This window comes from Lontra canadensis, unplaced genomic scaffold, assembly GCF_010015895.1.
Source record: "Lontra canadensis isolate GAN:19392208 unplaced genomic scaffold, GSC_riverotter_1.0 scaffold6, whole genome shotgun sequence".
Taxonomy (NCBI): domain Eukaryota; kingdom Metazoa; phylum Chordata; class Mammalia; order Carnivora; family Mustelidae; genus Lontra; species Lontra canadensis.
This window is the reverse complement of record NW_022631000.1, coordinates 23,389,006-23,412,563: the sequence shown is the minus strand read 5'-3', so window position 1 is coordinate 23,412,563 and position 23,558 is coordinate 23,389,006. Positions and strand designations below refer to the sequence as shown.

Sequence of the window (23,558 nt, the reverse complement as noted above, 5' to 3'; positions counted from 1 at the left end):
TTCTGCTCTGATTTTGTAATGAGTGCTCAGTAAATCTTATTGAATTCCTGTCAGAAAGGTAAGGAGAGCAAGTTATATCATCAGAACAGAGAGAGCAGGTTGAAAACTCAGGGGTTTATGGATGCATGTCATGTGAAAATCAGAATGCTTCTGGTTTAATTTGAAGAAATCTGTAGGACAGGTAATTAGGGTTAAGAGCCCAGTGAACTGAACTTGGCTCTCCCTTTAGTGTAAAAGGTTGATTTTAGGGAGCGTCAGAGGACAAGGTTTTCTGTGCTATAAAGTGTTAGCCAAATAAATGTTGAAAAAGTACAAAAGTTCAAGGCACATTCCTCTCTGTAGGTTTTCAAAAGTTGATTTTAAGAAAATGACCTCCTATACATTCTGTTGTGCTTCTGAATCTCTACGGAGCTACAGAGGAAGCCCTGAGTGCAAACTCCTGTGGTACCTCAGAACATCCTCCCTCAGGATATTAAAGTCTCAGTAAGAAGTAAACATATCAAGAAAATGAATCTATTATTCAAGCTATTTATGGAGACATTATATGTAGTCTAAGTTGGATTAAAATTATACGGTTAGGGAAGTAGAGATATAAAGAACTAACATTTGTGAAACATATATCAAAATATAATAGTAAAAATAGTTACCACAATTAGTGTTTACAATGTGAACTGTTTTGTCATACAGCTTTACTTATGTTCACTCATTTAGTCCTCACAACAACTTTTCTTTAGATGGGGCACCAAAAATCAAGTATAACTCCCTAAGTTCACAGATCTACAAAATGCCACAACTGGGACTCAAACCTTGGTAGTTTGGCTCCATATGACTACAGGGTATCACAAACTTGGGTGTATTTGTGTGTGCATGTGTGTGTTGTGGAGGAGATATTATCATTTTCACATTATAAAAGAGGAAACTGACCCTCAGAGACATGAAATGACTTGCTGGTAATGGGGCCGAGCTTTAAGCCCAGGAGATTAAAACCCATGTCCTTTCACACACCTAGCCCTGGGAGAGTTGTTATTATTTAATAAATGTCTACTCTGTGCCAGGTGATAGTATCTTAGGAAGTTTATGGAAGAAAGATAGAGACTGAGATATCTAATTATAAATATTATTGCTAATCCTTACCACATCCATGCAAAATACAATGATCTTCAGTTTGTATGTAAGGACAAAGAAGCTCAGAAAATTTACAACTTTGGCCAAGGGTTCACAGAATAATTGACAAGACCATTTGGAAAACTAGGGCTCTCAAATTTTGTCCTCTCACCAAAATCTGATGCTGATGTATAGTCAGGGGTGGGGAAAGATTGGGGAAAGGAGGCAAGTAGTAAAGTTTTGTGTTTTTGTTTTTGTTTTTGTTTTTGTTTGTTGTTGTTGTTTTTACCTTAAGGCCTCAGAAGTATTATTCTATCATAACAAAAAGCCCAGTGTGGGAAATAGAGTGGGAGCAATATGGTGAACGTGAAGCCATGCCAAGAAGCTAGGTTAAAATGTCCCAGGGAGAGGGATGAGGCGGCCCTGGAAACACCTGCCGCAGCATCAGGGTAATCGGTATTGCAAGTCTATAGTCCCTCTGGTTTTAAATGTCTGTGGCTGTCAGAATGGGTGGGGAAGTTACTGTAAATGCCTTATTCTCATGAATCATGCAAAATAGGCCTTCATCAGATGTTAGTTTAATTGAATTGAATTTTTGGAAGGGACTGAAGGTAGAATCTTTAATTATGCTTCTGGACTCTCCATGCTGTTTGAAATCTGTATGAATGAATCTGGTGGCATGGACTTTGACAGGGTTCTGTGACTGCAATGGCAATCCTATTGGTAGGAACTATTTGTTGTCTCATACGAAGGTGCTTCTCACAGTGTCAGCATCACCTGAGAACTTTTTAGAAATGAAAGTATGTGGTCTCCAACCCAGGCCTACTGAGTAGGAAACTTGGGGCAGAATGCAGCAATCTGTGTTTAACAAATCTTCCAGAGATTCCTAATGCATTAAAGTTTAATAACTACTTCACTAGGAAAATAAAGTTGAATATAGTGGTTCCTAGTTTTGTCTCCTTTACTTCCTTCTGTCTTTCCTCTTTCTCTGTTGCCCTCCTAAGCTGAAAGGGGGGTTGGGAGAAAATCTTCACTTATTAGAGAGTTCCCTACCCCTACTGCTCTTTTACTATTTATATTTTTATAATATTTCTCCCTCCGGCTTGAGGAAAAAAATAGATTGTTCTGTATGAACATTATAAGATAAGAAATCATTTTGTTTTAGTTAGTATGTGGCTAGTTAGATATCTCTATCTCTACATTTCTTCTGTAAACTTCCTAAAACAGTTGTAAAGAAGGGTGTTAGCTATGTACAAGCTGGTAACTGAGATAGTTTCTAGAAAGTTATCTATAATCCCATGTTAGGAACCCCAGAGTGGTATGAAATGTGTGCTGTGTGTCTGTGTGAGTGCCTCTGTGTGTTGTTTAGTATACACCAAAGATGGAGATAAACAGCGGACACCCTACCATGATAGAAGATCTGATCATCAGGTCTTTCTATCATTTCCCATGTGACTCTAACCTGTGAGAAGATAGAACTTGGAGGGAGGCATCCAAAGGTGGAATAGGTTCACGAACCCCTTTCCACCTTGGAACATCATGGATACTTTTACTGGAAGGTGCCCCAGACCTATTCTGAAACCCTTAGGGGATTTTTTTCTTCACCAAAGCAAGTTGTTAATGAGCCAGCATAAAGCAATAAATTGTGTTCCTTTTAGCAACACCCACACTTTCCTTTAGTCCTTTGAATTCAGAAGATTGGTGGGAGGGCAGAGAAGGAATGAAATCCCTAAATAATCAGAGAGCATTGTATATTTTTACTTTCGCTTCTGTCTGTGATTAATCTCAGGGTAAGACTAAAGTGCCAACAGAAAAACATTAGGAAATGCATTTAGCATTTGAAATTCAAGCCCATATCATCTTTCTAAATCACTATTCTGATGAAGACTTTGTTATGATGGGGGAGGTAGATAACTATCAAGTAAAAAGGGAAAAATTGTGAAGATGACACTTAAAGTCTAATATTTGTGAATACTAACTTGCAGACAGTTACTTGGTGTCCACTGATTCGGCTTCCTTACAATATTTGTCACACCCTTTCCTTCTTTATTTCCACATTTTTGAATCCCCAGTACATATTTTTTGAACCTGGGTGACTGAAATATTATATTAGATTCCCTGCTTTGAAGAGTCCCCCACTGTAACAAGTCCTGGTAATGTAAACAATGCTCTTCCTTGGCTTAATTTTATAACTGTCATCTTAAAACTCCAGTACTCAAATTCCTTTGCTAAATTCTTCCTCACATAAATATAGACAAATTCTGATGTTAACTTCCTCTCCATGTCCTCACCATATCTTAATTCTCATTTTTCCCTTCAGATAACTGTCTCCTAATGCTATTTCCTTAGCTGAAAAACACAGCAAGTCTTTTTCCTAACAAGAACCTCCCACCATTCTTTCTCAAGACCTTTTTGCCAACTGTCTCTCCCTCTTGAACTCCCTTTCTGTTTCTCAGCTGTGCTGGGGCCCTTGATCTCAGCTGCCCTAGTTAACCTTCCCAAACTCCTTCATGTGCCTGAATAGCAACATGCTCACTGATTTCTGAATACTTTTCCTAGAAAGTTCTTGCCCTCTATTCTACCTGGAGAATTCCTACACATCCTTAAGAACCTCCTGTGTGAGGCCTTCCCTAACATTGGGGGGGGTGGAATTTTAGTTGGTCTTTCCTTTAGGGTTCCTTAGGACTTTATACATTTACTTGTTTAAAAAAAATAGTTTGCATTCAGTTGCTAATAACAGAACGCTTGACTGAAACAGACTAAAGTGATAAAGACATTTATTATCTTTCACAAATAGAATTCCAGAGAAGAATAGTCTTCAGGGCTGTTGATTTAGGAGCCCATTATTGTCATCAAGGACCCGGGTTCTTTCCTTTTCTTCTCTCTGCTATTCCAAATGCTGATTAACATCAGGTGAAGACTAAGGTGAGTATAGAAGTTCCTGGTATCCTAATAATATCCAGGCCCAATAACATCCGAAGGAAGGAAGGAACTCATCACTACTCTCTCTCTCCCTTAGGATATCATAGCTTTTCTAAGAAGCTCCCTAGCCAGCTTCCCTTCACTTTTTATCAACTGGAATAGAGTCACATGCCGTTGTAGTACCAATTACCAGCAAGGGGAATGGGAACACCGTTGGAGCTGAAGAAGTTAACTTACCCTCAGTACATAGCTGTGTGAGGAGGGGTGATAGCTGAACAAATCAGGGCTTTGTTGGGAAAAGCAGGAGGGATGAATACTGGGTTGGCAATCAACTGTGTCTGATACACTAATCAAGTTGATATATAATATATAGTTTAAGGATTTATCTTCTTGTTTTAGTAAGGGGCAATGCTTCATTTATCTAGATTATTCTTGGTAGCCACTCCATGCATACAGAATGAAAGAACTACAAAACTCATTTCTTCTTCAGTCTTTACATATTAAATACACATGTTTGTTTTAGGCTTCTAAACTCTCTTTAATATCATGTAGCATTTAAATATATACCCATGGGCTAGTCAGATTAGATACTTGTGTATGGATGGTCTTATTGCAACGTATGACTCAAGGGGAGTACCACTCCTACAGAAAAATAATCTAAAGGGAGCCTGCTGAGACAAGCCATGCAGTGTGGCAGTGCATGTGACAGTGTATGGACACAGTCATAGGTCTGAACATAGCCAGAGAGATTTTAACAGTTTTTTCAAAACCATCCTGTGATCTGTTATATTATATATAAATATAATCATTATATATAAAAGTAAATGCCCATCCATATTTCTCTAAGAAAAGCCCCTTTAGGGAGATGCTTCAGCATCATGTAGAATGACTGTCAGTAAGATGCAGGAGGATTGGTTATGAAACACAGGGTTAATAGAAGAGACTTAGGAAATACTCATACCTTATACTTACTGGAAATCAGGATCACAGATTGGGAAGAGGAAAAGGCCTGGTAGGTTTAAAATATTTTAATCTTTTAGGGTTAGGGCCATATTTTATTCATGTTTATAATTCTCCCATGTCTTAGAACAATGCCTTGTGTGTCTGTGACATAAAAGCAGAATAGGGAAGGAGGGAGGGGAGTTTTCTTATATTTTCAATGGGGAGCATGAAGTGAAAGCCAGTTCAGAAAGACAAGGGTCGTATTCCTAAATGTTTCTCATTCTGAGTGCCCATGAGGCTCTTTCTTCCTTCTTCCCTCCTTTCTTCTCCTACAAACATCATCATGTCAGTTGCCTGTCGGATATCTGCTATGGGCGGTTACACTGCAAGCTATCCAAGGACAGGAACATCACAGCATTTGGTGTGATATTTCTTACATGTGACATTTTAAAATGATGTTCACTGACCAACTACATGAGCTTGGAGGACCCTTTTCTTCTTGACTCCAAGAGAGTTTGTGGACTTAGAGAAAGTTGGATTACAATTCTGACTAAAGTGTAGCTTTTCTGAAGGAAACAGCGTTGAAGAATAACACAGAATCTCTGTCCTAAACAGTCTCATTGTCTAGTGGGTGAGACAAAGCCAACGTCCACAAAGCAGTGTTGAACAATGTAAGGCTTTATAAAATTGGGCCAGAAAGGGTGTGTTTTAAACTGTGAGTGCTATAAAAACTCAAAGATGAGGGAATTCATTGAGCACAGGCTGCATTGGAGCCTGGGCCTCCATAGGTAGAACTTGAGATGGAATTTGTAGGACTATGAGTGGTTTAGGAATGAGGTATATTGTCCAGGCTCCATCCTGGGGCTTGTAGGTGGTTAGGAAGAGGTCAGGGTTCACTCGAGAGCACATCTATGCTACTGCCCTCCTAGTAGCCCAAATGCCCAAACATGTAGGCAGGAGCAGGGGATGCATCTGGACTAGAATTTGTGCTTGGATAAGGTGAAGCCACCAGCTGGCTAGGGGTCAGAGCCCAGGGAAGTGTCATGCTTGTGAGAATATAAACTAGAACCAGGCCTCTGCATGGTATTGCTTTGCTGGGAGAAGCTGCCTCTTTTTCTCCTGGGATGATAAGCCTGGGGATCATGGCATACTGATGAGAGTAGTGGTTTGTATCCATAAACTCTGGCAGCCAGTCTCTTCTTTCCTTCTGTGCACAGGTGCTTGGTGCTTTCTTTATCCTATACCTTTGTGGGGGTATACAAACAGCCCTCTTCGATAGAATTTTTTTTTCCTACTAGCAGTCCTACTTTATCTGTCACCTGTTTTCAAGCAATATTTGCTGGAGCGCATTAATTTGACACTCCATATTCACTTCAACATATGGCTAAAGCACTGAGTGGACGTTTGGCTGTCAGAAGCATTGATAGACTCTATGGATGGGTGTCTGACTTCAGACGTTAAGGATCTTTCAGCTGCAGCTGCTGCAGTGGGAGCGTGAAGATGGGCAAATGTGTCTGTTAACTGCACTGTACAGCTGCAGCTTCCCCAATGGCCTTCACCTTGTATCGAGATGTTGCTTCCTCTTGAGACTTGGGGTGAGGAGAAATCTGACTAGAGCCTTTTGTCAAGTGTGTTAATTTGGGTCCTCTGAGAAACAAACACAGGGAAGAGATTAGTTGTGTGAAAGATTTCTTGGGGGGACTTTTTTGAGGGAAAATGGGGAGAGAGCTTTTGGATGCTGGGACAGTTAAACCTTGGTGCAGCTGCAGTGCCTGTGGAGGGAGGGAGAAGGTGCAGGAAGGCTAGGTAAGAAAACGTTTAGGTTATGGCACATTCTAAGAAAGGTTTAGCAAGGCTGATGGGGATCCTTAAGTCATGGTGACCCTTCAGAACAGCCCCACCTTCCTGCCATGGTACCCCTACTGAACTCAGTCATTGGCTGGCCTCAGTGAATGTGGTCATGGACTCCTGAGCACAGTAGTGAGACCATCAATCATCTGCAGTCCTTCAGAGTGGGAGATGTGTCTGAGAGATTCATTGCTATGGCTATTACATCTGGTCACCTCTGGTGAGAAGCAGCTTACTCCATTTACTCCAGCATGTGTCTTGTTGAAAGCTGGGACCAGAGCTGGTACAAAGGAGCAGGCAGGCCCATTTAGGTTTTGAAGCCTTATATGAATTTAACCACAGGGGCCCAGGGACAAGGCACTCATTATGACAAATAGTTGAGTTCCCTCCTTGGGAAAAACACAGTGGGCATTTCATATTTACTTGTTATTGTACTGAAAGCATATTGCAAAAATAAGTGGCTCACCTTCTGGGAATTTTGAACAGTATTAATATAGGTTATCTCTATCCAGGCCCCATGCAGATAGTGTCTTGTGCTTCCCTTATTTATATCCCACTTGAATAGAAAGCACAGGTCATAGAATCACTCATGGTACCTGCCAAATAGCTTAGAAAAGGAATCTTTCCTAGACAAAGGGTGTTGGCAAAGTGATGTTCTTCACAGGCCCCTAAACCACTTGCGGTGCAGAACATGTGTTTTACCTTCTCTTTCCTGTCTGGTTTTATTGTAATCGTTTGATACGGCACATGAAAGCCTGCCACTGTTCTATGGTGGATCAGACATTCATGGTGGTTATGTGTCCATCACTTATCTTCTCTCGCTAACAAAGGTTAGGACACAGTATTTCTCACTATGATGGAGGACTAGGCCAAATACTGAAGCTGGAAGGAGGTAAAAATATTCTTGAAATAAAATATGTTTTTATTCTCACCCATCATCCTCTTTAGTTTTCCACATTGTTGCCAAAGTGACAACACTTACATAAAAATGTTATTGTTTTACTCTCCTACCTAAAATATTTCAATAGTTCTACATTACCACTGAGTTAAAAATAAAAACTCTTTAGCATGACCAAGGATCTTCTTTATGACTGGGCCTCTGCCTCTGGTCTGCGGTCTAGAGTTCTCTACCTCTCTCTCTCTCTCTCTCTCTTTCTCTTCCTCCATTTATTCTCTTCTCACACCACTACAGACTCTGTAAATCTACCATGTTTCTTAAGTCCTTTTGTATTTATACATAATCTCCAGTAGGTTATTATCCCGGTGTTGTTTAACACATTAACACTACAATTTCAGTGACAACACAAGAGAAGTTAACTTTTCACTCACATAATAGTCCAATGAGGTGTTCCTGGTTGGCAGATGGCTTTCCCCCACCTGGTATCTCAGGGACGAAGGCTCCTTCAGTCTGGTGACTCTGTCTACTTATAGGGCCTTTGTTTCCTTCCCATCTCTCTGATAGATAGGGCAGGAGAAGAGGAAAACTCACCTACTTATTCAAAGCTATATTCCAAAAGTGACACATATTACATTTGCTTATATTCCAGTGGTGAGAACCCAGCCAGACCCAAGACAGTTAGCAAACACAATCTCTGCCTGAGCGTCCACTTTCCTGACAACTCTGCTACACATTGGTGAACAGAACTCAACGGGATCTTTTAGCTGTCTCTGCTGTTATGCATTGCCATCCACATGTGCAGCCTGGACCCCAACTTATTCCCTGAGTCAGCTTATTTCGACAAATCTTATATGACCTTTTAAAACTCATCTAAAGCTTTGCATCATTCAAAGGGTTTTGGAGTGTTTTGTCTTTATACTCATATAACACAGAGGACTTACCAGCTGTCATAGCACATGTCAAATTGTATTATAATTGTTTGCTTAAGGGTTTGCATTTTACAAACTTGACCTCCTATAGAACTGGTGCTGCATTTTTAAGTCTAGAAATGTCTTGTGCGAAATATGCACCCCCAAATTATTAAGTAATTAATATTCATAATTTTATTAATTACTTTATTACTTTATTAATTTATTTGTTAATTAGAAAATACTAATAATAGTAAAGTAATAAAAATAATTACTAATAAAATAAAGAAAGGCTGCTAGGTGACTGGATTCACAAGAGTGGTAAAACCTTAAACATTTGGTGTTTTAAAGAGGGGATTGTGGATTTATCCTAAAACACATACATCAGTCCAAATTTTAAATTGAGGAATGGATAAGCCTCTGAAGTTTCTTTGCTATTTAGTAACAAATCCAAAGTATTAGGAGCGTTTACAGTTACCAGATTACCATGAGCATCCTAACATGGACGTATGTACACTTAAAAGTCAAGAACTGTTACTTGGGTTCAACTCTTCACTGAAAGGAATGTTGTCTCTTTAGAGTGCATTTGCTACAGGTAGACAGAAACTTGATTCAAAGTTGTTTGAAAAAGAGGTGCCCGGGAGGCTCAGTTGTTAAGCATCTGCCTTTGGGTCAGGTCATGATCTCAGGGTCCCGCATATTGGGCTCCCTGCTCATTGGGGAACCTGTTTCTCCCTATCCCACTCCCCCTGCTTGTGTTCCCTCTCTCGCTGTCTCTCTCTCTGTCGAATAAATAAAGTCTTTTTTTTTTAAAGCTGTTTGAAAAATTAAAGAATGTATTGTATCACATAACAAGAAGTCTAGAAGTAGGGTACCTCCAGAATAGGTTGCTCCAGTGATTTAGTGAAGTCATCAGGACTTATGTTCTGTCTGTACCTTGGTCCTAAGATTCTCAGTATATTGACCATGCCCTGGGATGGGTCCCCTCAATGTCATAGGATATCTGCCAGCAAAAAAAAAAAAAAAAAAAAAAAAAAAAAAGGGGGGGGTGGGGGGGAACAAATCACCTCTGTCATGTCCCAAAGGAGAAAATGAATAACACTTCTTTCCCAACCATGGTATATAAGTGCCTCATTTAAGTTTGATGGCACTGTTTTAGATATGTGCTGATTTGTGGAGCAAAATCTCTCTGGGAAATTTGATCTCCTGGCTGATCAGATTACCCAGTATCTGTTAAAAAACAAAGGTTTTCTCGAAACATTTGGTTGGATAGAAGAAGTGGGTAGCTTTTCTTTCCAAAATTTGTGCCTCCATTGGAAAGGAAAAATAGGGGAATATGTGTTGGATATTTAAGCAATAGTGTCCACACCACAAATATCTTAATGTAATCTATTGAACTGGTATCTTTAGAAGAGTGAACAATTTTCTAAGGCAGGTAAGGACAAATACTTATCTCCTACTAATTCCACAAGTTCAGAATCATATACTTAAAAGCGTCTGATAGAACATTTTAGATTCAGCTCCTCCATTGTAATTGTTTATTCTTTATTCTAGGCCTCATAATGGGATTAATATTACGATATGCTACAGCACCAACAGATATTGAAAGTGGAACTGTGTATGACTGTGGAAAACTGGCCTTCAGTCCATCAACTCTGCTGATTAATATCACTGACCAAGTTTATGAATATAAATACAAGAGAGAAATAAGCCAGCATAACATCAATCCTCACCAAGGAAATGCTATACTTGAAAAGGTAAGCATTCCATCTGGTCATATATTTTTATTTAAATAATTGACCCATCATATGCAACATATTAACACACATGTATATGTCCTTTTTAAACACCACACTATTGGGCCAATTTAGTTGACTAAGGGGGTATACTTAATATAATTGTTTTGCAAATCACAAATACACTCAATAAAAAGATAGTAATTCTTCTCTTTCATGATACTTGTTTCAAGTTTGTTTTGTGGTTTTTTTTTGTTGTTGTTGTTTTGTTTTTTTTTTTTAAAGAGAGAGAGAAAGGGTGGGGAGGCAGAAGGAGGGAGAGAGAGAATCTTAAGTAAACTCCACACCCAGGACAGACTTGGGGCTCAATCTCAGATCCTGAGATCATAACCTGAGCCAAAATCAAGAGTTAGTCACTTAAACCAACTGAGTCACCTAAATGCCCCTACTTGTTTCAAGTTCGTACACATGTGTTCTAAATGTCATTGTATATATTGCCAGCTGGCTACTCAGATAAAATTTCCTTTAAATCAAAAGAAATAGAGAGGGGAGTGAAAAAATTTGCACCTATAAACCTTGATTTAGGATGACTGGCTTTTGGCTGCCAACACAAAACACTGGCCTCTTGGCTGTTTATAAATACACTGACACACAGTCAATCTCAAGAGATCTTCACCCCACCAGTTTAGTTGGGAAATCTTAGGTAGGAAAAAGAAAAATTGTGAAGTGACCCTTCTGTTATTTTATTTTTTAAAAGATTTTGTTTATTCATTTGAAACAGAGAGAGCACAAACAGGGGGAGAAGCAGAGGGAGAGGGAGAAGCAGACCCCCTGTTGAGTTGGGAACCTGACAAGGGGCTCAATCCTGGGACCTAGAGATCATGATCTGACCCAAAGGCAGACTATTAGCCATCTGAGGCACCCAGGTGCCCCCACAACCCCTCTTTTAAAAATGGTTTTACTTTTGTAAACTTGTGAACTGTTTCAATTATTGGAAGGAAGTTTCCTTCTGCTCTCAGGACTCTGGGTCAGAAAACAGACAAGATTACCTTTTTCTTTTTTTTTAAGATTTATTTATTGATTTTAGGGAGAGAGAAGGGAGCAGGGCAAAGGGAGAGAGAATCTTTTTTTTTTTTTTTAAGATTTTTATTTATTTATCAGAGAGAAAGAGAGTGAGAAGCCCAAACTGGAGCAGGAGGCAGAGGGAGAAGCAGGGTCCCTGCTGAGCAAGAGTCAATCCCAGGTCTCTGGGATCATGACCTAAACCCAAAGCAGATGCTTAACTGATTGAGCCACCCAGGCATCCTGAGGGAGAAAGTCTTAAGCTGACTCCATGCTGAGCACAAGCCTGCTGTTAGGGGTAAGGGAGAGCTGGATCTCAGATCTAGACTTGAGCCAAGACTTAAGTCTGTTGCTTAACTGACTGGGCCACCCAGGTGCCCCAAGATTATCTCTTATATTATGTTATGCGTTCTGGATCAGTCCTTGGAACAAGGAATAAGTGAATTTGTGTTTAACAATGCAAGTACATGCTAAGAACCAGGATCTTATGTGACTCATTCTGGAATATTTTGAGTCAGACCTGAGAGTTTCCTTGATAATAGGGAAGTTTGTTTTAGCACTTTCACTCATACAGATTTAGTTTTCCTTTAATATATAGTTATTTGTTTCCATTTTGAGAGTTTTGGGGTAAAAGAGAAGACACTTGGTCTGTCATTTTTCCTCATTCAAAGTAGATAATTTTTAATGGTTTTTTTTTCACATTATCATCCACTAGCACATTTCTAGATTAACTTCCTTCTAGCACTTGATGAGGGCTCAGGAAAGTCAAACTATAATATTAGCCTAAATGAGACTTAGAAAAGTGAATTGAAACATGCAAAAAACAAATTAAATAATGTATTTCTGAAATAAATAGCAACTTCTAGATCTTCTGCTGTTTTGGATGATTTCTTCCACATGATTCTTTCTGTTCATATGGATAATGGAAAATTATCTATCTTAAAATAAATAATTTTTAAATGACTTTGTTGGCAGCATAGGATTTTAATTAAAACATACTTTTCAGGGGCACCTGGGTGTCTCAGTTGTTAAGCGGCTGCCTTTGGCTTAGGTCATGATCCCAGGGTCCTGGGATTCAGCCCATCATCTGGCTCTCTGCTCGATGGGAAGCCTGCTTCTCCCTCTCCCACTCCCCCTGTTGTGTTCCCTCTCTTGTTGTGTCTCTTTCTGTCAAATAAATAAAATCTCTGGAAAAACAAAACAAAACATACTTTTCAGTTTTACCTCTGGTTAGCACCTGGACATAAATTATTTATTTAAAAAAAGGTATTTATTTACTTCCTCACTCTCTTACCCATTTTTATCTGCATTTCTAAAAAACATTATTTCACCAAACAGGTTGACCCCCTAAGATGCTGATAATTATCCTTGTTACTATAGCAATTTTTTTCAGCGGGATTGCTGGTAACTGATCAGAAATTTTATTATTGTATTATTGACATATTGATTCCTTTGCCAGTAGCCAGACTCCAGTGTTTGCTTTTGAAAAACTAGGGAAAGAGTTAAGAGAAAATGTCCAAGTTGCTGGGGTCTTCTTGGTTTTTTCATTCAGTAGATTATGAGTTCAATACATAAAAAGTTTAATTGACGTTGACTGGCTAAAGTATTTTCTAGATTAATGTCTAAATCATGTGACTCATTTGTCATTATTAACGCTTGTCCCCCCAGGCATCCACAGTTGGCAATAGGCGACTCAGTACCCAGAGTAAATCCTTCCCTCATTGCTGGTGGAGAAAGAGGCATCCACTGGTACACTTAACCATACTAGATGAGTTTAAGTGGAAAGGATCTTGTTTATTATAAGGGGCTAAAGTATATTTTAATTCACAATTTGTTTCTTATATGTTGATGTTGGTGGGGGGGGTGCCTAGTTAGTCTGCGAAAATTTAAAAAAAAACCATGATCTGCCTTTCTTACTGGGAATTCTGCACTACACTCAGCTGTTCATATCAATCAATTATTCAACCAATCTATGTCAGATGCAAAAGGATTCCAAAAAAGCATTTGTTCATTGGATGGCTTATAAGGAGGCAATACTGTGATATAGGAAAAAAAAAATTCAGGACCAGATAGATCTTTTTTATATCCTTAGTAAGTTCCTTGAACTCCAGCTTTCTTATTTATAAAGTGGAGGGATTAGAACTATTCTGTGGAGTTGTTTTAATATTTAAATGAGGTGATGTATCTAATGAATCTCCCACAAAACCCTTTACATTGCACTGCTATTACTGTTTCTGCTATTACTACCACTGCCACTACCACCACCACTGGTGCCATCACCACTGCACTACCTCCTAACACCAATGGTATCACTGCTGCTACAAGATAATGTTTAAGTGCTTAATAAATGCCAGGAATTAAGGAAATGTGTGGAGGTTTTCCCCATTCATTTAATATTTGTTTGGGAGAAAAAATCAATATATAATTTACACCTGTATATAATTCAGTTCTAAATTATAGCACATAGATTGTGAGGACTATAAAATACCATATGCCAAGCTTGTTTCAGTCATGCTCAATACATAGGGAAGTATAGAAAAGAAAAAAATATTTTCACTTAAAAATTTATGAAAACAATATTTTCCTATACATTATGAACAACTAATGGTCTCAAAACAACCTTCTGGGAAAATAAAACTAGGTTATATTGCTTTGTATTTATCTAGTTAATGCTTCCAATATCATCAGTTGTTCTGTGTACCCAAGACATGTGTAACTAGTTTTAGCTGAATGGGGCCTATATTCTGTTTCATGATGGCTTTACATTAATTTGTTATGTAATATCTAGGAACACCAAAATATCTGCTAAGTATTTCTGAATTTTATATTAATAGGAAGTTTAAAACTTGCTTTTGAAGAGCAGGTGATATAAGAACTTTCTCCATCACTCACTCATTCATTCATTCTTTCAACACAAATGAATTGAGTGAGTCCTATCAGCTTCATTTCTGAAGTAATTGTCTCAAAGATTTTAATAATGAATCAGGGGAAAACACAACAAATAAATAAAAGAGTAAATATACCACAAAGCTGTTATTAAGGGAGGGGGCCAAGTCCCTCAGGCACTCAGGAAGGACAATATTATTTATTATTAGGGTGATAGGAAAGATTTCAAAGAAAGAGAGTTGATTGACTCTGGCAGTGGTGATAGTGTATATAATGTGTGGAGGTGGGAGAGTCATTACAAACAAAGACAAAAACATGATATGGAAGTGGAAAAAAGGTGTAGAGATTATTCCAAGAAAGAAAAACAATTCCAGTTAGTTGAAGTATGGAAGACCAGTGAAACAGAGGGCTAGAAATAAGGGGAGAGCTTGATTACAGAAATGATTAAATGCCAGGTTGAATAATGCACTCTCTATTTGACAGTGTTGACCAAAACAAAGGGATAGTTGCTACACAGCCTGCTGTGTGTAGAGGGTAGGGAGTGAAAGCAAGCAGACAAATGAGGCCTAAGCTTGGATGGTAACCAAGGGGCACATGGAAGAGAAACAAGGAAGGAAGATGTTGTACAATTTGGATCTAGTGAGCATGAGAAGGGAGAATGGCTTACTCTGCTACCAGGTCTTGTTGGTTCATAGAGGTGGTAGGACAGAAATGGAGAAGTTAGAAGTTAGGGGAAGGAGCTGGTTAGGGGAAAATCATAATTAGTTTAAAATTGATGAATGAATAAATCAATCTAGTCTCATCACTAATTTATCTATTAATGATTTAACACATTATGTTTTTACAATATTGAGTTGGAGGATTCAGTAGGCCATTTGGCTGGAAAGGTCTTGCAGATCTAGTCCACTTCCAAAGAGTTGTCAGCACAGTTAAATTTATACTTCCTATGATTCATAAATCAGTTGACTGTAATGTGAAAAGTCAAAGGAAACTGCCCAGTGAAAATTTTGCCAAGTCTTCACTTCCTGTATGACAAGTGACGCTATCATTTGGTCAGGGAAGTTATTTTGGCGTAAGTTACTCTGCTGAATAATCAGTCTTGTTTGTCATTAAAGAGAATTGCTAGGCTGCAAATAGGTCACATTGAGGCTATTATCAATTGTGTTGGTAATACTTTATATTTTAGAGATATTTTAAGGACACCTTGACAGCAACAGCTAATCATGTGACCTTAATAAATAATTTTGTATTTGCAGCCCTAAAACCTCGGCGTCTTAATTTATTCTCACTATCCAACTTTTTCTAATGGTATTTAGACTTTTGTGATTTAGAGTCTTAATTCTCATATATTTTTTGTGAACTATTTTTGTTCTTTCCAGTCTTTCCCTTTGCTTCATTATTCTGGTTTCAGAGGCTAGAGGGCAAAGCTCTTCTGGTAACAGGAACAGCTTGACTGAAGTCATTGGACCATGAGATAAATATGTCCAGTTAATGCTAGGACACTTTTGGGAAGAATAAGAAAAGACAGGAAAGAAACCTCCTCTAAAATTGTTCTGAGCACACTCAGAGAAGCAAGCATCACAATAGATCAGCCCTTGGGGTTTGGAGAAACATTTGCAGAATATTACCAATTATTCTTCCATTCTATAGAGAAAAGAGATTCATGACCTATGTTTCTATTTTGTGACAAGTCTTTGATCATACGACATGAACCTGGGGGATCTAAAACTTGGCAGTGAATGGGATAGGCTCTTTGAATAGACTTAGCTACCTTCATCCTAAACCTTACTATTGTTACTAAAGAAACATCAATTTTTTTCCATCTCAGGTGTTTTTTTTTCCATATTTATCCATTTTTTTTTCCAAAAAGTTGGCCTGAGAAATGATTTCAAAAATGTCTCAAGACTCTAAGTATTCCATTTGGGTTGTTTTTGCCTTTTTTTCCCCCTGTGAAAGTATTCTTATTTATTTGATTTTTATTTTTTCTCATTTTATTGAGATATAATCAACATATGAGATTGTATAAGTTTAAGGTACACAACATAGTGATTTGATATATGTAGGTATTATGAAATGATTACCACAATAAATTTAGTTACCATCCATTATCTCACATACTTATAATTTTTTCTTGTGATAAAAACTTTTAAGATCTACTTTTAGCAACTTTCACATATATAATACGATATTATTAATTATAGTCACCATGCTGTACATTACATCCCCAGGACTTACTTATCTTACAGCTGCCAGTTTGTATCTTATGACCACCTTCATCCATTTCCCCCAACCTTCACCTCTCACCTCTGGCAACCACCAATCTGTTCTCTGTTTCTGAGTTCACTTCTTTAGATTTGGCATAAGTGATATCTTATAATATTTGTCTTTTTTACCTTTTTCACTTAGCATAGTGTCCTCAAAGCCAATCCATGTTGTCACAAATGGCAGGATTTCCTTCTTTTTTCTGGCTGAATATTAAGTGTGTGTGTGTGTGTGTACACCACATTTCTTTACCCATGCATTCATTGATGGACACTTAGTTTGTTTTCATATCTTGGCTTTTTTAAGTAACATAAATAATTATAAATAGTAATATTGTAAATAATGCTGCAATGAATGTGAAAGGGCAGATATCTTGTGGAGATATTAATTTCAGTTCCTTTGGCTATATACCCAGAAGTAGGATTATTGGATTATATGGTAATTCTAATTTTAATTTTTTGAGGAACCCCCATACTATTGTTCACAGTGGCTGCACCAGTTTACATTCCCACCAACAGTGCACGAGGATTCCTTTTTCTTCACATCCTTGTCAACACTTAATATCTTGGGTTTTTTGAGAATAGTCATTCTAACAGGTGGGAACTGATATCTCATTGTAGGTTTGATTTACGTATCCCTGCTTAGTTCCATATGGTTGTAATTTAGTCATTGAATTTATTTTCTTCATTAATTTAGTCATTCAACAAATATTTATTTATTGGACATTCATCATAAGCCGGGCTCTTGTTTTAGGTACTGCAAGGACAGTAGTGAACAAAACAAAGATCTTGTTCTCCTGCAGCTTAGATTCTAGGGTAGAGATAGACAAGGGACAGTTTAGCACAATCATTTATAATGTCAGGTAGAGACATGTGCTGTGAAGAAACATTAGCAAAATGAGAGGATGAGGAGCAAAGTATATTTGGGTATGTTCTATAGGAAAGGCCTCACTGAGAAAGTGAAGTTGGAGTTGAGATCTGAATGATGCTGGGAGTAAGCCATGCAGATGTGGAAAGGAATTTCAAAGCAGGGGACAAAATAAAATAACACTAAATGTCTTTGCTTACTCTAAGTCATTTTCCCCCTTGCCAGATCTTTGCTATATTTTTCATTTATATTTAAGGTGATTTTGTCTATACCAAAAATCCTGGAAAATTCTATTTGTTGTGGTAAATAAGGGTGGAGGAGATGAAGAGACATTGACTTGGAATGGGGAGTGAAAATACAAAAAATGCAGAATTAACAGGAAGCCTTGCAGGCTCTACATGACATTAGCCTATTTTGTAGGCTTGCCTTCCGAAAGCACAGCCCAACACTAAGGAGTTGTTCTACTATACTTTGACTGTAACTGGGAGCACCCCAAACTGCAGAATTAAGAATTACAGTAGATAGCATTCCCTTTCCAGATATGTTTGGGAGAGTTTGGGTTAAGCTCTTGTCACCTAGAATGTAGCTGAACTTTTGGATATAGGGCTATGGGCATGGCAGTAGGAAACTCTTCTGATCTCTAGATTAGAGGACTTTTTCCTTCTTTGCAAATCATCACTCAGGACTTAAGTTTTAAGGAAACTAACCATGGAACATTTATTTGAGGGCAGGGATTATGTTCCAACTAGCTGTCCAATTTTATCTCTTAACAAAATCCCTAGCTACTCAAAATAATGTAAAGGCTGTTGGTGACAAAGAGCTCTTGGAATGCCATATGATTCGAGCATAAAATCTCACACTCACTCTTGGTTGGGAAAAGAAAGGAGTCATGTGGAAGTGTCTGCATATGTTTAATACTGGGGTTAGTGCTCTTTCTAACATGACAAAATTTGGTAAGAGGGAACTGGCTGGAAGGGAATAGCTCTCAAATTTCTGGCTTCAAGACCTAGAAAATATCCCAGACCACAGTGGGAAGAAACAATTGGGATTCCCGCTTATCTCCCAGTCACCCCTGCCTTCTAACTATTGCCTGGCCTTAGATCATATTAGGTCACCAAGAACATGATGGTGGTTCTTGGGCCTTTGCAGCCTTAGTCATGTATAGAAACCTGGGGTTTCATCCATCTGATCATCCACTTGCCTAGTCCCAGAAATGACTGACAGTGGTAGTACAGACATGTCGCTTAGGAACTATGAGAGCCAGCATTGCAGAACACACCATAGACCAGTGCTTTGTGATGCAGAGTAGCTGCCACCCACTTAGGCATCAAAGGACAGGTTTGCACAGCTGTTCTCTGGGGTAGTGGGTATCTGGGGGCTTTGAAGTTGTTCTCTCTACTTCCGTATCCTATTCAGTTCAAGATCATGATGAAGTATGTTCCACAAGAGGCTGATCTTTAATAAGTATGACTCATACCTTGTTATTTGATACTGTTTTCTGTACTTATTCAAAAGCCATGTATTTATTATATGTTATCCCCAAAATATTCCTAAGTAACCTTCTCCCCAAAATCCCAAAATATTATCCTTTTGAACATATATGTGGTAGCAATCTGGTGTATATAAGGCAGCATGAAATCATGCTTAGAGCACCACTCCACAGGTGAAATATTTAGGTTCCAACCCCATGTGTACCTTTAATCTGCTGGGTGATCTTCAGTGTGTGAACTAACCCTCCATGCTTTAGTTTGTCAAGTGAGGCAATACTTGTAACATCAAAAGATTATCATGGGGGTACCTGGATGGTTCTGTTGGTTAAGCATCTGCCTTTGGCTCAGGTCATGAACTCAGGTCCTGGGATCAAGTCCTGAGTGGGGCTCCCTGCTCAGCGGGCAGCCTACTTCTCCTTCTCCCTCTGCCCCTCCCCCCACTCATGCTCTTTCTCTTTCTTCCTCTCTCTCTCAAATAAATAAAAGTAAAATAAATGTAAATAAAAATATCATTATGAGGGCTAAATGAAATTATTCATATAAAGGGCTAATATGTCAAGCATGCAGTAACTTCTCGGTAAATATTTATTATTATTATGTACCAGCAAACTGCTAAACACTTTAAAACATTGATTTCCAAACTTTTGATTATGTACCCCATCAGTGAAACACTCTTGAGTGTCTGTATCTAATATATGCCTACATACTTACAAATGAAATGCAAATACAATTATATTATGAACACTACTATTATACCAATATGTTATATACATTATAAAGCAATATTAAATTAGAATTTTAATAAGGGTGAGATAAAAATGAAATAGGAAAAGTTTTTTGCACATCCAAGTGGATCATCTTGTTCACTCCCTAGCATATGCACACCTCAACTTAAGAGACCAATAGAGCAGGCCATATTTTGTTAAAATTTTATTTTTATTTTAACTGTTTTAGATTAGACAACTTTCTTTAAAAATTCTGCTGGGGGTGCCTGGGTGGCTCAGTAGGTTAAGCCGCTGCCTTCAGCTCAGGTCATGATCTCAGGGTCTTGGGATCGAGTCCCGCATCAGGCTCTCTGCTCAGCAGGGAGCCTGCTTCCCTCTCTCTCTCTCTCTCTCTCTCTCTGCCTGCCTCTCTGTCTACTTGTGATCTCTCTCTGTCAAATCAATAAATAAAATCTTTAAAAAAAAAATTCTGCTGTTTTCTGAAATCTTAAATACCGTATTCTGATCTCAGCAGTGCCAGTATATACATGGACTCTTGGCCTGGGATAAGGGTGTTCTTAAGGATTGATTAGCTTTGTGGAAATACTAGTCCTAACCACAAGTGATTCCATGCTGTTATACACTAGTATCCAGTTCTTTTGTTTCATAGTTCCACCTATTGTTCTCTCATTAATATCATAGCTGAGTTATAAGTTAATATTTATATCTGTAATGTTTGCATTGATATCTACCTCCTCACTAGACCATAAACTCCAGGAGGGCAGGGACAAGGTCTGTCTATGGTTATATTTTATCTCCAGCTCAACTCAGGATGCCTGGCCATGGTAAATCCTTTGTGGATCTTGGTAAGTAAATGGATAGTATAATGAAGTGTCATTCCCCTCTTGTCAGTTGCTACTTCTCACTGTTACTCTGAACTGTCTTACTGGCTGGCCATCTTACACCCAGATATCTTTCACAGATTTCCTCTCAGCGTGAAGAACCAGGGCTCTGTGATTGGTTGTTTGCTACTCAAAAGGTTAAATTGCTAGTCTCACCACCAAATAATCCAACTGGGATGGAGGGAGAGAGAGAAAAGGAGGCTGGACTCAGGAAAAACAAACAGGAGGGAGGGAGAAAGAGAGATTTCCCATCAGTCTTTTAGTCTGAGTAGATAAAATGGATCTTTCAATTCTTTCTCCCTTTGCTTTGTTCTTTTTAAAACATGAAACTGTGGCAAGGTTGCATACTTATCATTGCTGGCTTCCACTGAGTAGTTATATAAGGTTCCCTCCCACTGTATTTCCTGCTTTTTCCCTAAGGTCAGTAAGAAGCTGCTCATTAGTAACTTATACAGTCTGAAGCCACGATCCACATCCATCAACACAGGAGGGGTGGAAACCATCAAGAAGGGTGGGAACCCTAAGGAAGCTGTGCATTTAAATGGATTCTCTCCTGTTGCTATTTGATGAGTTAGGGGTGTCTCAGATGCTCCTTTCAGCCATTTCTGATTGTACAACTAGCTGAACACTGATTTACAGAGTTCTGCCTCAGGTTTGGGTGTGTGGAGCAAAAATGTCCTTTAAGTTTAGGTGCTCTTCACTTTTATTTCTGACTGTTGTATACTGGGTGCCCAAAGAAGTAGACTCTTAGGTGGAGTTCAGTGAATGGAATGGTTAAGTGTACTTGAGATCAACACCTTATGAATGGAAGAGGAAAGAAGGCTGAGTGGGCCAAGGGAGAAGTTAAGCCATGATGCAAGCCCAACAATTTTGGCTAACCCGTTGGGAAGCTCTGGAGTTATAAGGGCTCTTCAGCCTTATGCCCAGTTGGACTGAGATGGCCTGGCCTCTAAAATACCAAATCATTCTGTGGGCTACTCTGAAAAAGGGCTGGCCTTGGTTGTGGTGGCTTTTTGCAGTGCTGACAATCCCTGAAGGGGCTGATAGCACTCTTAGCAGCAGGAGCAACAAGGCTATCACTGAAGGAAACTCCTGATAGCCAACACACTGACACCTGTAGGGGAGGAAAAAAGATCTTTTTTTCTACCTGTCTGTATTCTTGACTAGGGTCCCTAGTCAAAAGATGGCTTAGAATTCAGACTTATATACCATTTTCAGCTAAAACAAAGAAAGAAGGGTGTGGGAAAGGCCAGTTTTAGGAAGGTGACCAGGAAAATTGCTATAAACAAGAATAAGGTTGTTATGCAGATTTAAGTCTATACCTTCCCCATTGATAAGTTTCTTATGAATTAGGGTCAAACTTTTATTCTTGGTACTGAGAAGGAGATAGCCTTACAAATGGAGTTTTCCTTAATGCAGATTTTCCTTACAAAATGGTATCTTCTAGTCTGTCTTCAGAGTTTCTCCTGTTTCTCAAAATGATCCTTAAGCCAAAAAAGGTTTTTTTAATTTTTTTTTTATTTGTAGGTAGGGGGTGCATATTCTAGTCTTCTATACTTCCCATAGACTGGGAACCTTATATAGATTTTGTGCAGTACCCAAAGAATGAGTTAACATATAGTTAACATATCTCAATAAAACGAGATAGTGGAGTACTAGAGTAGAATTGTCCTAGCCTTTGAGAGCTTATATTTATTAAATATTCAGATATTTTGTAAGCCAGTTGTTAAAACATTAGTAGGTTAAAGTGGACCATGGTAGGAATATTTATTTACACCACAGAAATTGTCAAGTCAGGGCTTGTGAGCTTTTTCCCCCGCTCCACAGAGATGGTTTATCAGCACACCACTGAATATATTCCTATATAACTCCATTTTTAGGAGAATTGGAAATATCCAAACACCTCATTTTTACTTCGCCAAAAAGTCCTTTCCCATAAGATGGTTGTCTTAAAATTCTACTATTTGGGCTTTATATTTTCAGCTTATCCTCTAACTGCCTTCAATGTGATATAAGGAAGTTCATAAGATTTTTGTCTGATTCTGTTTGGTCAAAAATGCTGTAGCCTGGGTGATTTAAACAACAAACATGTCTTCTCACAGTTCCAAAGGCTGGAAAGTCTAAGATTAAGGCACCAGCAGATTCCATGTCTGGTGAGGGCAAGCTTCTTGGCTTATAGATGGCTGTCTTCTCACTGTGTTCTTACATGGTGGAAACAGAGAATTCTCTTGCATTTCTTTTGTAAGGACATTATTTCCATTCACAAGGGTTCTATCCTCATGATCTAATCACCTCCTGAAGGTTCCACCTCTCACACTAACACCTTGGGGGTTGAATTTCAACATAAAAATTTTGAGGAGACACAAATATCTAGTCCCATTGTGGTTTTACAGCTGAACAGGCTGAATCCTAGCTCTGCCACTTCCAGCATTGAGACCTTGGACAAGTCAACTTCTTTTATTTTTTTTTTTTATCTATAAAATCTGTAAAACAGGGATTAGTGATACCCACTTTAGAGGATTTCTTTTCAAAATAAATGAGAAAATGTTATGTTTAGTGTTAGGCATGCTGTAAATATTACTCTGCTTCCTGAAAATCTGCCCTTGATGGGCATGGATTTCCTCTTTGGGGTGAAGTTTGAGGTAGGCAATGATGGAGGAAGTTTAGTACTGTTTTTTAATGCCCATTTTAAAGGTGAACACACCATTTGAAAACACATAATTTTAATTTTAAATCAAGCTGTTTGGCATCTACTTTTTGCTGATTTCAGCACCTCCCCACCGCCCCCCCCCCCCACAATGCCTTCTCAAGCGTGTCTATTATTACTATGGTCCTTGCTGATTCAACCCTTCCCTGTCCTCCTTCCCTAGGCCAGTTGCTCCCTGGTGAAGTCTTGTGATGGGGAAGCTGCACATACACTTCAGAGCTAAGGCCTGTAAACATTATGCAAACTGAGAAAAATTGTAAGGCAAAAAGGAAAAGTCTGTGAGACCAATGCTCCTGTATAATTTGAGGATTAAAAAGCAT

General features: G+C 38.6%; 1 protein-coding gene across 2 annotated transcripts in view; it reads left to right on the top strand.

The window, feature by feature from the left end:
- Positions 1–23,558, top strand: part of SLC9A9 (solute carrier family 9 member A9) — a 538,337-nt gene that overhangs the window by 4,888 nt on the left and 509,891 nt on the right. For both annotated transcript variants that reach the window (XM_032852421.1, XM_032852422.1), the window contains exon 2: positions 10,177–10,379. In XM_032852421.1, coding sequence (XP_032708312.1) covers positions 10,177–10,379 — 203 coding nt within the window. The remainder of the gene's footprint in view (positions 1–10,176; positions 10,380–23,558) is intronic.